This window comes from Corylus avellana, chromosome ca9 (assembly GCF_901000735.1).
Source record: "Corylus avellana chromosome ca9, CavTom2PMs-1.0".
Lineage (NCBI taxonomy): Eukaryota > Viridiplantae > Streptophyta > Magnoliopsida > Fagales > Betulaceae > Corylus > Corylus avellana.
Window position 1 is genome coordinate 15,437,567 of NC_081549.1, and position 15,304 is coordinate 15,452,870.

Consider the following 15,304-nt stretch of genomic DNA (forward strand, 5'->3'; position numbering starts at 1 on the left):
CCACTGAAAATATTCCATAAATTGTAGGTATTGTAACTGTTTTTGATAGGTATTCACCTGTCAAACTTAGAAAAATCATAACTCTTTCAATTTAACTCTGAATGACACAAAATTTAGATTAAAATTTTCTTCATTCAAAGACTCACAACATATCCAAAAATCATAGAAACTCATAACTTTTTAATACCTAAAAAATCCATCGAAATTATGTGGCTCTGTTTGACTAGATTATCTCTTTTGCACTTGCATCTTCTAAAAATCATAACTCCTTCCACTAGGGAAGGTCCCAAGGCTAGGCGAGTTAGGCTGTCACCTAGGGCCCCCGATTTAATATGGCCCAAAAAAAAAATTTTTAAATTTCTTATAAAAATTCAAAAAAATTTAAGGCCCCAAAATTTTTTTTAATAAGGCCCAAAAAAAAAAAAAAAAAAATCCATAAAAATTTAAGGTCTACAATCATGGTAAATAAGTAATTTTAAAAAGGCCCCAATTTAATAAGGCTTACGGTAAAATAAGAACAATTTAAAAACATTGTAGAAAAAAAAAATTTATTTTTATCTCAATGTAAACAATGAGATAAAGGCATGCATGCAAGTCTGTACTACATTGCATTGCATGCACGCCTAACTAGTCAATCTAGAAAACTAGAAACAAATGGCACACTTGCACACATTACACAACACACGTACATGTCTGTGTTTTTTTGTTTTTGTTTTTGTTTTTGTTTTTGTCTATTGTTATTTGTTAGCTTTACACGTTGGCCGATACACTTTATTTTTGTTCTTCATTTCTTACACGCCTGCCGCCTGTTAGAAGACTTTTTGTTTGTTTGTTTGTTTTTTTTTTTTTTTTTTGGTCTCTTTCGCCTTACTTCATCTTCAACCTTACTCTTTTAGCCTTCTGAACTTTCATGAAGATTATAGTCAGATACAAAAAAAAAAAAAAAAAAATCGACCCAATCACTCAAGTTGCAAAACTCAAGTTCTACATTTGCCCCCTTAAAAATAGTTGAGGGGGGCATAAACGCATAGTCATAACATAATTTTTTATTTATTTATTTTTATTTGTTTTACCAAGGGTAAGGGGAATTTTTAGGAGTTGAGGGGGGCAAATGCCCCTCTTGACCCCTGGCTCCGCCCTTGAAAAAAGAACGTTAGAAAATCTCGAATATAAGAACTTAATAAGTAACTTTGCATCCAAAACAGCGAGAAGAATTATTTTTAAATAAAAATATAATAATAATATGATAATAAATATTAAAAAATTAAAAAAATAAGGCCAACTTAAAAGTTTTACCTAAGGCCCCAAAATACATTGGACCCGCCCTGCATTCCACAAATGTCCAAAAATCATAATTTTTTTTTTTTTAAAAAAAAAAATTTCATTTCTCATTATTTTATAAGATCTTAAAATAGTTTTATGTATGGAATCTCATGTATTGACTAAACTTAAAAGAGTTGGTGGAATCTCAAGTATTTAGTCATACTTAATTTCAATAAACACTTAAGCTAAAATTCCATTGTATATGTTGTTAAATAATCTTTTCTATTAAGTATCTCCAACAATAGTTTTGGGATCCAGATCCCTTCCTATTATGAGAAAATATGAGTTTCTCATATTTTTATCCTAGCCGTCAGTTTCATCCAAGGGCTTCAACTATGCCACGTGTCCACTTATATCAAAACCAAAAAAACAAACACAACACACTTAATTATATCAAATATGATTAAAAAATTAATTAATTATTTTTTTAAAAAAATGTTAAAAAAAAAACTTTTTTGCTCAGGGCCCCCCACCCCACCTCTTGGGGAGCCAGCCCCCCCATGCTTAAGGGCGGTCACCCACAAGCCATGGGGGTGACCGCTACGGCCACCCCCTAGGCAAAATTGTTTTTGTTTTTTAAAAAATTATTAATTAATTTTTTAATCAAATTTGATATAATTAAGTGTGTTGTGTTTGTTTTTTTAGTTTTAACATAAGTGGACACGTGGCATAGCTGAGGCCCTTGGATGAAACTGACAGATAGGATAAAAAATATGAGAAACTCATATTTTTCTCATAATAGGAGGGGATCTGAATCCGTAGTATTGTCATACATATGTAACTACAACCTCAATTTTTTGCTATTTAAATTACCAAAAATTTAAGATGTCATCATGTATATATGTTTAAATTTCATTTGAGGCCCAATAAAAAAAAAAAAAAAAATTTACAGTTTTTATACCCCATGTACAATTGTTTGCGATTTCTCATCCTCTTAATTTTAAGCTCAATAAAATGATCTCTAACATTTTTACTCTGCAAATTGTGATGCTAAATATCAATATCCCTATCTAAATTACAAAGATTACAAACCCAACCTTTAGCCATTCGGCCTCCATAAATTCCTCGACGACAATTGAAAAAATTCATCCACAAATAAAAAGGCCACAACTAAGTCAACCACTAAATTGTCCTTTCCAATTTCAATTACCACATAAACTACCCAACAAGTTTGATTACCAGATACGATATTGCCAGGGTGTTAATCAAACCATTAAACTATGATCATACCTTGGCCCAAACTTGCCAAATCTTCCATGTAACTTTAAGAAAGACGGTCTCCATATCATAAGTTAGAGACGAGTATGTTTTATAAGATGTCTTCGGCAGCGGTTATCTTGTTCCTTCGAAATTTTGAATTCAAGTCATCAACGCTTATCAAGAGATGCAAGGGGTTTGGAATCTTGCCAAAACCCCTTCATCATTCAATATTTCAATTTTGGCTCCAGACACTTTTCTCACGGGTCTTTCATTCTACAAACAAAGCCATGCAGGATTAAATACCTACCTAGTTGTCTGCTGTCCTGCTATGAGTGGGGTAGGGTCTGGGACCATATCTTGTTCCCAGACCTATTATATATAAAATGGACCTGAAAGACACAAAGTAATCAACAGTGAGTGATTTGCATAAGCTCATACTGTTCAATTATCTCAAAAGACAGTGGCTTGTCCTATTGGGTGGATGAATATAAGGAGCTCCCTCCTCCGCGTCCTTGTTGGCCGTTGGTTCTTGCTTTATTTGTTGTTTACAATCATGGTGGTGGCAACTACAATCTCCACATTCATTGCTTACAAAACAGATATGGAGTTGGCGTTCGGCTACAACCAAACTGAGATTAAATTGGTACTTTTATTTTTTATTTTTTATTTTTTTATCATGGATTTTTATCTTCCCTCGGGAATAATCAATAATTTCACACCCCCATGGGTGGTGTTACTCATAGCTGCAATTTTCAACTTTTTTGGGAATCTTAAAGTATGGCTGGCTTTGACCAAGAGAATTGCCCATCACAAAGTTTGGCAAATGTGCTTTATCATTACCATGGCCATGATAGCACAATCTTTTGCCAAAAATACTATATATGTGTCCTGTCTAAGTAACTTTCCTCACAATCGTTAGATTATCTTAGGCCTTCTAATGGGATATACCTTGATTATTTACCTTATAGAACAAGTAATCTATACAAATTTCTACATTTATAATGACATAAAGATTCGACTTTTGCTAGTAGGTTGCTTTCCAACTTTTGTATATTTAGCTTTGTATATTTAGCTTTGCTTCCTACTATTTGGCTGCCCAAACAATACAAAATTTGATATCGTCTCCTTGGTATGTTAATTGGTCTTGTAGGAGCTGTTGTAATCGTGATAATAATAAATAGAAAGGTGGAGTTAGAGCCGAGTGTGTTTCATAAGGTGTTTTCGGCAGCAGTTATCTTGTTCCTTCGAAGGAACGAATGTGGCTAACTATGAGTTTTTGGTAGATAATTAAATAGTGAGAGAGTGACTTCATGTATGTGAGAAATGGGGACTAAACCCTTTGTATGTGGGACAAATGTCCCACAGGTTTAGCCACATGGCTAGGCACCAAAATGGTGCCCAACAGCATGGGCTCTTGCAGTGGCCAAATGGCCACCAATGCTAAATTGCATTTACTTTAGAATGTTTCCATAAAAAATTATAATTAATCCTTAATGAACCCAAACCTTTTAACTAGAACATATCCAAAATTTGTGGCCTAACGAAATCATTAACCCACTGAAAATATTCCATAAATTGTAGGTATTGTAATTGTTTTTGATAGGTTGAACTATCAAACTTGGAAAAATCATAACTATTTCAATTTAACTCTGAATGACACAAAATTTGACTCAAAATTTTCTTCATTCAAAGGCTTATAACATATTCAAAAATCATAGCAATCCATAACTTTTTGATTCCTCAACGGTCCATCGAAATTTTGATGCCTCCACTAACCCCTTAGGTAGTTAATAACTTTAGTAACCAATAACTACTTTTTTTTTAATACATCGTTTCTATTGTAATACGATAATACAATACATACTATATAATGGTTAGCAGTTTTTTAAAAACCTAAAACTGCTAAACATTTTTTCATAATAATTGTTAAAGTATATAAAAAAATATAAAGAGAAAAAACAGGAAAGAAAGATACAGATTAATGTGGTTCGGCCTATAGCCTACATTCACACGTCAAAGCCTTTTTTTGGCTACATCTTTCATTCACTACGTAGAAATTGTACAATAAAATGACCTATTTATAGTTGAATGAGGCCAATAATACAATAAGTACATAATCAATATGTAATCTATGAGAATTAGAAGAGTTACATAATCAATATTTACCTATGAGAATTAGGAGAGTTACATAATCAATATGTAACTTATGAGAATCATGAGAGTTACATAATAAATATGTAACATATGAGAATTATGAGAGTTACATAATCAATATATAACATATGAGAATTATGAGAGTAAATAATACATTAATTTAATTCAAAACAATTATTTTACGTTGTCTTTAAATGTCCCAATAATAACCTTCAAAAATAGTTAGAGATTAATAATCACCCGCCTTTTTTAACCGATAATGGATTTGGCTTAAGTCTATTTTTTTCAGCTATTTTAGTTTCATCTCGGCAACAATTCTGAACATGCATGACCTTTATGATTAAAAGAATTTTTATTTTTATTTTTTATTTTTTTTTTAAAGTTAAAACGAAGGGTTAAATACCTCAGAACCCCCCTGGAGTTTGCCAACTTTATTTTTTTTCCCCCCTGGGGTTTTATTTTTATCACAGGACGTTCCTGTGGTTTTGATAATAGACTAAGTTAGTCCTCCGTCAGTTGACTTAACGGAATTTCACGTGGACCAATTAAATGTTGACACGTGGCACCTATTTAATTTTTTTTTCCTTTTAAAATTAAAAAAAAGTATTTTCAAAAAAAAAAAAAAAAGAAAAGAAAAACAATTGGGGGTGGCTCTTGGCTCCAAGGGGGTGGAGCCACCCCTTTAGTGTCCAAGGGGGTGGCTGAAACCAGCCCCAGTGGGTCCTAGGGGTGGCTCTGCCACCCCCATGGAGCCTAGGGGGTGGCCGAAACCACCCCCAGCCACCATTGGGGGTGGTTTCAGCTACCCCCTAGGCTCCATGGGGGTGGCTCGCAGGACCCACTGGGGATGGTTTCGGCCACCCCCATTCGGCCAGATGGGGGTGGCCAGGCCCCAATTGTTTTTTGTTTTTTGTTTTTTTGTTTTTAAAATACATTTTTTTTTAATTAAAAAAAAAGAAAAATTAAATATGTGCCATTTGTCAACATTTGATTGGTCCACATGGAATTTCGTTAAGTCAACTAACGGTCAACTGACGGAGGACTAACTTGGTCTATTATCAAAATCATAGGGACCTCCTGTGATAAAAATGAAACTATAGAGAAAAAAAAATAAAGTTGACAAACCTCAAGAGGATATGAGGTATTTAATCCTAAAACGAAAACAAAATCAAAAGCGAGGGTCTACGTGGAATCCATCCAAGTTGTCTTTATTTAAAGAGGGTCCACTTTTTTAATTTATTTCATAGACCGTTATAATCATACATGACGTGTTTGACAGTAGTATTTCTCAAAAATAAATTGTAACATGATACTAAAATAAATTGTAACATGATACTAAGAAAATCATTCACTTATAAATTGTGTACGCACCACTTTATTATGAAAAACAAAAACCGTTTATCGTTAGCATCCATATTATACTTATGTCTCTGCTAAGATTTTTATACACGAGTAAGCCAATTGGTTGTCAATTCATTATTTGCCATTCATATGAAAAGAGTTTTGGTCTCTAGATGGGTCTTTAAGGAACAACATACTTATTTATTAAAATTTTTGTTTCGTCTTTTGTTTTCTCTTCTCAAACACAATATTAACTTTTTTAAAAAAAATACAAAATATTTTTATAAATGTCACATTAAATCACTTTCTCAAATTAAAACAAGAAAACATCTTCCAAAATACATTAACAAATAAATCATTCGCCTACTTTTTATTTATTTCTTTTAGTATGGGGTTATTAAAGAACTTAAACTATAATCCTTTTAGAATTATGCTACTCATAGAATTTTTAAAAGTTAAATCGTGTAATTAGTGTTAATCAAAAGCTATATTGTTTTTTCAAAAAAAAGAAAAAAAAAACAATTGATCAATAAATCCATCAGCCCCTTCCCTTTTAGAAGTGAGACAAATAATTGGGTCGCCGCGGTATAAAAGGAAATAGATCTAAGAGAAAGGGGTGGAAATGGTATTTCAGCTTAGTTCTGAGTTATATAATATATATATATATATATAGTTGTGGATTGCAAGCAGGTTCTTCTTTTCTTTGCTTCTTCTTCTCTGCTCCGCACCATGTGCAAGTTCCATCTTGCAGCCTGAATGCTTGTATTTCCATTCGCATTAAAATCTCTCCCCCCACAATTTAGCCGTTTCGTTGGGGTGCGTTTTTTCTTCTCAGAACTCTCTCTTCTAATTTTGCTTTCACCCGGTAAGTTTTAGAGAAAATCAAACACAGAAACTGAGAGAATGGAGAGCATTTTGGAGCCCCAGATGTCCTCTAATGAAAATTATCATAAGGAAGATGAGGGTAATGTGGAGCTGGAATCTGACCATTTTGGGTATCTCCTCGTTTGTTTTGTTTTCCAATTTGTGATTATTTGTTGAAGGCTTTTTGTTTTATAAAATTATACTACTCTCTGCTGTTTTTGAACCATTTTTTCGGTTTTTGTGTAAAAAAAAATGAAGGTGCATGCATTATAGACGGAGATGCAAGATCAGAGCACCTTGTTGCGATGAGATATTCGATTGTAGGCATTGCCATAACGAATCTAAGGTTTGGGTCACTTTTTCTTCATTTATTTTTCAAGTTGCTAGAATTTTTTTGTCAGATGAGTTTTTTAGAAAACTAAGTAGGTGAATAGTCTTCCTTTTGATGGTTTTGGATCAGAATTCAATGGAAGTCGATCCTTTCGATCGCCACGACGTTCCTCGCCATGATTTGAAAAGGGTTAGTGTATCTCTCACTCAAATCTTTTTGGCAGCTATTTTTGGCGTGGAATAAATATGCTTCTTTAAATTCTACTGGTAAACCGGATATTCCAAGGAATCGAAAGCTGGAAAAAATGACTTTTGATTTTGTGGGGTCGTTCTGTACATGGATTTGTTCATGTTGTTTTTGTTGTGACTATCCAAAATGTTGTCCGGGCGTTCTATCAAAAGATTCAGACTTTACTGATAAGAATCAGCACGTATCATTTGTTTTTAGTTTTTTATTTTTTAAATTTAATAATGGGCTACGCAAATCCCCTTTTTATCTTCATCTCTAGTGCTCTTGAATAATATCATAAACAAATAATAGTACTGATTCAGTAAATTTTCTGCTATTTATCTGTGTTTCAGGTAATCTGCTCCTTGTGTGGTACAGAGCAAGATGTATGTCTCCAGAACTTCATGATAGGGTTGTGATTCTATTTGGATAATAATAATGGTTTTGCTTTCTCTTTGATTGCCTATCAGGTTCAACAGAAGTGCATTCAATGTGGGGTTTGCATGGGGAAATACTTTTGTGACAAATGCAAGTTCTTTGATGACGATGTAAGCCTCTTAGTTCATTTTCTTTAAAAAGCTCATGCCCGTTTGTAAGCTTGTGAATCGATTTTTTTTTTTTCTTTTGCCAGGTTTCAAAGAAGCAATACCATTGTGATGAATGTGGTATATGCAGGTTAAAACCTTCTTCAAATTTTTCTTCCTTTTACTTTCATTATCTCGCCTCCGGTGTAACTCCTAAGATATGCATCTTACTTTAGTTGAATTTGATATTGCAGAACTGGAGGCAAGGAGAACTTTTTCCACTGTAATACATGTGGTAAGATTTTGAATTCCTAATTCGTTTCCTTAGAAATTGTATCGGTTGTTCTTATTTGGATAATAAGATTGGAAATTTTCATTGTATCAGGATGTTGCTATCCAACAATGTTGAAAGATTCACACAGTTGTGTTGAAAAAGCAATGCACCACAATTGCCCGGTTTGCTTTGAGGTAAATTTAGGAGAATGAAATATTTAAGTAGGAATTGAAAAAGCTCCATTTCGGATGTACAGTGATGCATTCTGCTTCCTTGTGCAGTTTCTGTTTGATACCATGAAAGACATTACGGTTTTGCGTTGTGGACACACCATACATTTGGAATGTGTGAAAGAGATGGAACGGCATTACCAGTAAGTTCTTTAGAAAATAAAGGAAGCTGTTGACTTATGTTGATTATTTGTGAAACTTTGGTGCTGCTTTTTTTTCTCAAATAGGATGAACCTTTTACAGGTACTCATGCCCTGTTTGCTCAAAATCCTATTGTGATATGTCTCGCGTGTGGGAAAAACTTGATCAGGAGGTAAATCAATAGCATGCTGATTCTAACTTTACAAAAAAGTCATATGATGTGCTTCTATGATGACCCAAAAGAGTTAGGTATTGGTTTGCTGGGTACTTATATACTTGTAGAAAAACTGATCCCTTATGCATACTAACTTTTTTTGAAAACAAAACTCAGGTTGCATCAACACCTATGCCTCAGATGTATCAAAATAAGATGGTAAGACATATTTTGATCAATGTGGGAATGATTTGTGAAACTAGGTTGATCAAACTATGGAATATCCTGAATTTTCTGTCTCATTTTCGTTTAGGTTTGGATCCTCTGCAACGACTGTGGGAAAACATCTGAGGTGAATTTCCACATTTTGGCGCACAAGTGCTTAGAATGCAAATCCTACAACACAAGGCGGACGCGAGGAGGGCCTGCTTCATGCTCATCAAGGATTGCTGAGATGGCGAGATGACAGACTTATTGGTAGGTGATCAGAGGTATCTCTACCTCAAGATTCATGCTCAACAGTCTCATTGGGGGAAGAGTGGGAGTATTCACTTTCTCTTCTCTTCTTTTCTTTCTATGTTCGCTACCTCTGAAATATTTGCTCTGGTGAGCTGCTTATTTGTTGGTTGAGGTAGTAAATTATCATTTCGGAGGACAAAATATGTTGAAGGTGAAATAACAAGAGTGGAATAACTTCTTTCTCAACCATAAAGGAAGAGACTTCTCAGCCATTGTGAGGCTGCAATGGGTCCTGCATTCAACTCAGCATACTGCAATTAAGTCAATCAATATAGTATAGACTATAGAGGTATTGCGATTGAGTGGATTAACTTGAGCATCACCCCAAAAAAAAAGAAGACCAAATCTCTTATACTAATTTGTTGTGACAAAATAATTTCCTCATTGCAAAAAAATTGAAAAGAACAGAATAAAAGCAAGCCAATCACACATGACACCGAAAAATTTCAGAGGCAACAGGGGGAGAGTGAAAAACGTGAGCCAAAGGGAAATCTCTATCAATGCTGGTGGATCCACTAGGAGATAAAGACGACAAGTCACGTTACAATAATGAAGATTTTGCACCAATTAAGGAAGGATGAGTTGACTACAATGTCTGTGTTCACTTTCGGTGATAGCAGTAACTGTGATGGTTTGAGGAGTAGGCATGGTGTGGTTCCATCAACCGACCAACATAAAACTAAAGTTGTTGATGATATTGTACGATAAAAATGTTTCCTAAAAACTTTTACATCATAAAATGTATGAAAAAGAATCTAGCAAGTGGAAGCTGTCTGAGGATCTACATGATAAAACATCATTAGAAGCTGCTAGCTAGATCTATGGTTTTGGGCCAAAGAGCTGGATCTCACGATGATTGAGTTGTTGAAATGGTCTTGCATTCCTCTCAGCATACTGCAATTTAGTAAATCATGAAACTAATTATAATTAGAAAAGCTTCAAGAATAAACAGATTTCTTTTCATTTGATTTCTGCCATAAATTATAAAAGAGCAAAGTTTTGTTAATTACGTCATGGACCGCCTCTCTAAGTAACTTCACTTGCTCTCTTGAGACTGTGCTTATCTGCAAACAGTTTTTAAATAGAATAATATCATTTAGTAGACTGTTATACGACGATTATGAACAAGTATATATGTTTAACAGGAGGGAGTATACGTACCTTTTTATTGATAGTCCAAATAACACCTTCGGTGCATGGAGGAATAGTGAGTGAGCCAATGTATCTGTAGTACTCCTTGCCACCCATCTTGATTTCTGCAGGATCAATCACCCCCATCTTCCTATGATCCTCTTTATCAATCATGGAATGTACGTTTCTCATCAACTGAAATTCCAAATTAATAACATGTTAGACAACAATTTTATTTTAAATTGTTTTGCATATTAAAAGTGTAATTTTAAATTAAATTGCAGAAAATATATCCCTTATGAGGGAAGAAATTTGTGGGCTTAACTCATTTCATAAAACCAGTTATATAGGAGTGGGTTGCCCATTTCTTCTAAACATGCCCAAGGTCTTGTTCACAGACAATGTGTGATTATTCCTCAACACCCTTTCTCATGTGCAGACCAGTATTTTTTAGGCCTGGGTATCGGTCAAAACGGTCCGGTTAAGGACCTTATCGGTTATTAACCGATAATTTTTGGTTAAACGGTTTATTAACCGATACCGAACCAATAAGAATTTTAACCGATAATTTCGGTTAAAACGGTACACGGTTAAACGGTCCGGTTAAACCGGTTAACCGATTTAACCGATAGCTTTATATTGATTTATTTTGTTGGGCCAAAAACCAAAAATGAGTTTTTTTGACTTTTGAGAGCCCAAATACTTTTTGTTGGGCTAAAATAATTTATTAAAAATGAGTTGTTTTAGGGACCAAATACTTTTTGTTGGGACCCAAATATTTGTTTTTTGGGCTAAAAATTGAAGCTTTTTTATATTGATCCACTTCAACTTTTTTTTTTTTTTTTTAATATTATAAAATACATTTTTCCAAAGCAAATGGACTAATTAACATAATGAATGCTAATTAGACTAGCAAAACTAGTTAATGAAAAATGCTTTTACCAAAGGCAAAGAAATCTCATCAAATGCCATCACTTAAAAAAAAAACATCAAACCTACCCAAACCCAAATTAAAATAAAATTCATTAATGAATAATAAACAAAGTATTAACTAATTAAAGTCACTTAGCAAAAGGAAAATAAGTCATGGGCAACACCATTACACAAATTCGGAAACCTGTGTCACTTGTGGGAATTTGGAAACCTCTCTAAAAGACTAAACGGCGCCGTTTTGGGACTAGGACTTAAAAAAAAAAAAAAATTCCGGTTTCTTATCGGTTAACCGGTTAACCGATAAGAACCGCTTAACCGGACCGGACCGGACCGGACCGAATTCCGGTTTACTTTTTTTAACCGATAAGGATATCGGCATATCGGCTACGGTTTATATCGGTTCGGTCGAAGCCGGTAGACGGCCGGTTAAACGGTAACGGTTAATTTGCCCACCCCTAGTATTTTTTCTGGTCCTTGTCATGGGGTACGGAGTGTGAGCCTCGGTCGTCTTGTTGTAGGCTCTGATACCATAAAAAAATTTGTGGGCTTAACTCATCATCTCATAAAACTGGTTCTATACGAGAGGGTTGCCCATTTCTTATAAACATGCCCAAAGTCTTGTTCACAAACAATGTGAGATTATTCCTCAACATCATCCTTCACGTGTAGGCTAGTATTTTTCATAGTCCTTGTCACGAGGTAAGGAGTGTGATCTCCATTCGTTCTGTGTAGGCTTTAACTTTATTACCAACCAGACCTATCAAGGTTAGATACCATGAAAAAATTTGTGGGCCTAATATATTTCATAAAACTGGTTCTATAAAAAAAATGTTTGCCCATTCTTTTATAACATGCCCAAGGTGTCCACTGACAATGTGATATTATTTTTCAACAATGAGTACGTTTGTAAAAAATTATGAACTTAAAAATGTAGAAAATATGCTTTTTTTTTAATCAAAGATAAAGGAATGCATTTAAAAAAAACACATGATTTTAAAAGGTAAACTATGAATTATAATTTTACAAAATGCTTAGGGTCTGTTTGTGATTGCGTTTGAGAAATAGAGCTTTTAGGTAAAAAAAAAAAAAAAAAACACTTTTGGGTAAAAGCTTCATTTTTAAATTTTTGCCAAAAGTGCGTTTTGACCATTTTTAGGCTTTTTGACCTTTAAAAGCACTTTGAATTTTTTTTTTTTTTTCTTCAAATGAGCTTTTATGGTGTTAAATGCACTTTTGAGGTCCACAAACACAATTCCAAACAAGCCTAAATTGCACCTCTTAAAATTACCATTTTTAAACAACGTTTAACAATTTAAAATGAGCTAATAGATGACAAGAAAAAAAATAGTAAAGTAAGACCGTGTTGACAATGTTTTGCTTTTGTTTAGGTGCTTGGGAAGAGCCGTACGTCCTAACAACCTTATTTTATTTGGTAACACAATGGAATTTGTTTATTTATTTATTATTGGGTAATTATCTTATAAATCTGTGAGTATAACGTGCTAAAACAAAATTTTTTTTAACTTTTTATTTTATTTTATTATTATTATTATTATTATTTTCAATTTTTACTCGGTGTGTCAATCGAAAAGACAAATTAACCCCTATCGTCGTATTTTCCCCCAAATGTTTAACGCCAGCTAGTCCCAACCAAATGTATCATTTTGCCACATCAGCAGATTAATTTTTTTATTAATTCAATTTAATAAAAAGAAACACCTGGGGTTAGGAAAAATAAAGGGAAAAAGAAAATATTAATTCAAAATTATTGGAGGGTGGCGGGGTTCGCACCTTTGAGAGGAAAGAATCGGGCGGGCCAATCTTGTAGAGGAGTCCAACCACAGCAATGTTTTTTACACCTGGGTTCAAGGTTTCGTGTACCATATGCAGCTCCAAGTCATACCTAACAATTAAACAAATCATTTTTATATCCAAGTTGTTCAAAAGTATCTATTATTATTATTATTATTATTATAGAGAGAGAGACCTCCTGCCATTGATGGAATGCTCAGAAGGGGAGTGCCAGTGGCCTTGCTTGAGAAAGTAATCAGTGCCGTTGATCTGTATTGATCCTGCATGATCACATATCCAATGTACCTGCACCCATTGACATATAAATATATAATGTATTAGAAACAAAATCTCCACAGGCTGGTACGTGGCCGACTTTGAGATTCTAATATGAATGCATGCCCGTCTTTTGGAGGAGGCAATGAATTGAATCAATTATAAAAGAAATGCATGCATGTTCTTGGTTGGAAAGAGAGAAATATATAAAAAGAAGAAGAAAAGAAAACCCTTCGAGAAAGAGAGATGGAGAAAGAATCTAATGAAAAAAATGTATGCACATGTGAATATGGTTCACACTAGGGCGTGGTAATTCATATTTTTGTGTTGTTCTGTCGTGTCAATGTATAGATGTAAGACTATATTAATCAACTCTAATTCAATCCATTTAATTAAACGGGTTAAAATTTTAAACCCTAACTTTCTAATTTTGTATTAGTTCATGTTGAGTTCATGAGTTATGTTAAAGAATGACATCTATTATGTTTTGTGTTGAGTTCAGGTCGTGTTAACACACTTCCTGATTTAGTTTTTAAAATCGCCGTTGAAATTTAATAGTAATTTTAAACCCACATCATGTATGCTTCTAAGAGGTAGCTCAATCGACTGGGATCACGCCTAATAAAGTGGAGGTTACTAGTTCGAATTCTTCCTCCCTCCTCTCTTGTGAGGACATGTCAAAAAAACCCACATCATATATGAAAGTGAAAATATGAAAGTGAGTATATATAGCATTATTGGTGGTTTTTAGTGGAATAGTTAGCCATTTTAGCTATTAATTAAGACAAAATGGCTAACCCATTGAAGATGTTCTAATGAGGATTAATTTTCTTTTTCTGGAATTTGGACAGAGAAGTGCTGATGAGAAATCATTGGGAACAGAAGCATAGAAAGGAGAAAAGCATATAAGCAGGAAGATTAAAATCATTATCAAAAACAGAAATCAATCAAGTTCAAACCATAGCTTCATGTGTGAAGGTAATGGCAAAGTCATGAAATCATAAAAAAAATTCAAAAAAAGTTATGCAGTTTTGCATGAATTCCTTACAGAAATGTCATGGCCCCTGTTATTGACAGTGGCATTGCAAGACCTGTAATTCCACTTGAGCTTCCCTAACTTGGGAATCAATTTGACTCTCTCACTTGACATATCTATGGGAGATTGCATGCTTCCATTCTTGCAAGACGCCCATTCTTCATGGATTTCTCCCCAATGAAGTGGCCCCTTCTCGCTCCCTTCTGCATAATCAAATTCTCTCTCATTCTCTGCACCACATGATTCACATATTAATAAAACGAAATTCGAAAAAAACAAAAACAAAAAACAAGGTACAGACATGTATATATATACCAACTTCTTCAGCTGCGGTTGATGTTAAACATGAGAAAAGAACTAGGAAGATTAAAAAGCTTGATATAAAGGCAGCTGGATTCTTCATGATGTTCTTCATATTTTGAAGACAGAGAGTTTTAAGAAACGCAGTGGCCGGTGGGATGGGGGCAGTGAATGTCTGTTGAGGATGTTTGAAAAAAGGGGGGTCTCTGGTTATATATATATATATAGATGAAAATATACGAGAGCTGGGCTTTTGGAGATGGTATAGTTAACAAAAACGGAAAATTTCCGGGGTTCAAGGTCCGCGTGTGAACGTGAGAATCTAAAACTAAAAAAACACCAGAGAAATAGACGGGACAAAAATTGAATGGTTAATTATTTATTTATTTATTTTGACATGTCCGCACAAGAGGGGGAGGTGGGTTCGAACTAGTGACCTCCGCTTTACGAGGCGTAGTCCCAGCCGATTAAACTACTTCTTAGAAATGAATGATTAATCTATTGAACATGAAACTTGGAAAATAAACTTGTAGATGATGTAATGGGTGACAAAA

General features: G+C 34.1%; 2 protein-coding genes across 2 annotated transcripts; one reads left to right on the forward strand and one right to left on the reverse strand.

Moving 5' to 3' along the window:
* Window positions 1-6,703: 6,703 nt before the first annotated feature.
* Window positions 6,704-9,585, forward strand: LOC132191770 (E3 ubiquitin-protein ligase RZFP34-like). The gene is made up of 12 exons (XM_059606861.1): window positions 6,704-7,013; window positions 7,141-7,228; window positions 7,343-7,402; window positions 7,795-7,827; window positions 7,912-7,989; window positions 8,073-8,116; window positions 8,220-8,260; window positions 8,351-8,433; window positions 8,521-8,612; window positions 8,713-8,782; window positions 8,942-8,983; window positions 9,078-9,585. Exons 1-12 carry the CDS (start codon window positions 6,922-6,924, stop codon window positions 9,228-9,230), a joined length of 876 nt encoding a protein of 291 aa, XP_059462844.1. The 5' UTR covers window positions 6,704-6,921; the 3' UTR covers window positions 9,231-9,585.
* Window positions 9,586-10,102: 517 nt separating this feature from the next.
* Window positions 10,103-14,897, reverse strand: LOC132162357 (carbonic anhydrase Nec1-like). The gene is made up of 7 exons (XM_059572598.1): window positions 14,766-14,897; window positions 14,463-14,680; window positions 13,335-13,444; window positions 13,139-13,250; window positions 10,445-10,609; window positions 10,294-10,347; window positions 10,103-10,177 (listed from the first exon to the last, which is right to left on the reverse strand). The coding sequence occupies exons 1-7, from the start codon at window positions 14,863-14,865 to the stop codon at window positions 10,103-10,105; spliced, it is 834 nt and encodes a 277-aa protein (XP_059428581.1). The 5' UTR covers window positions 14,866-14,897.
* Window positions 14,898-15,304: the final 407 nt, after the last annotated feature.

What these genes read in the sequence shown, in the direction of transcription:
- LOC132162357 (XM_059572598.1), bottom strand. Translation starts at nt 14,865, where the DNA reads ATGAAGAACATCATGAAGAATCCAGCTGCCTTTATATCAAGCTTTTTA. An exon ending in ACAGGGGCCATGACATTTCT is followed by an intron (nt 13,445 to 14,462) that starts GTAAGGAATTCA and finishes CAATGGGTGCAG; the next exon opens with GTACATTGGATATGTGATCA. An exon ending in TTTGGACTATCAATAAAAAG is followed by an intron (nt 10,348 to 10,444) that starts GTACGTATACTC and finishes AACTGTTTGCAG; the next exon opens with ATAAGCACAGTCTCAAGAGA.
- LOC132191770 (XM_059606861.1), top strand. Translation starts at nt 6,922, where the DNA reads ATGGAGAGCATTTTGGAGCCCCAGATGTCCTCTAATGAAAATTATCAT. An exon ending in GCAAGTTCTTTGATGACGAT is followed by an intron (nt 7,990 to 8,072) that starts GTAAGCCTCTTA and finishes TTCTTTTGCCAG; the next exon opens with GTTTCAAAGAAGCAATACCA. An exon ending in GAGATGGAACGGCATTACCA is followed by an intron (nt 8,613 to 8,712) that starts GTAAGTTCTTTA and finishes AACCTTTTACAG; the next exon opens with GTACTCATGCCCTGTTTGCT.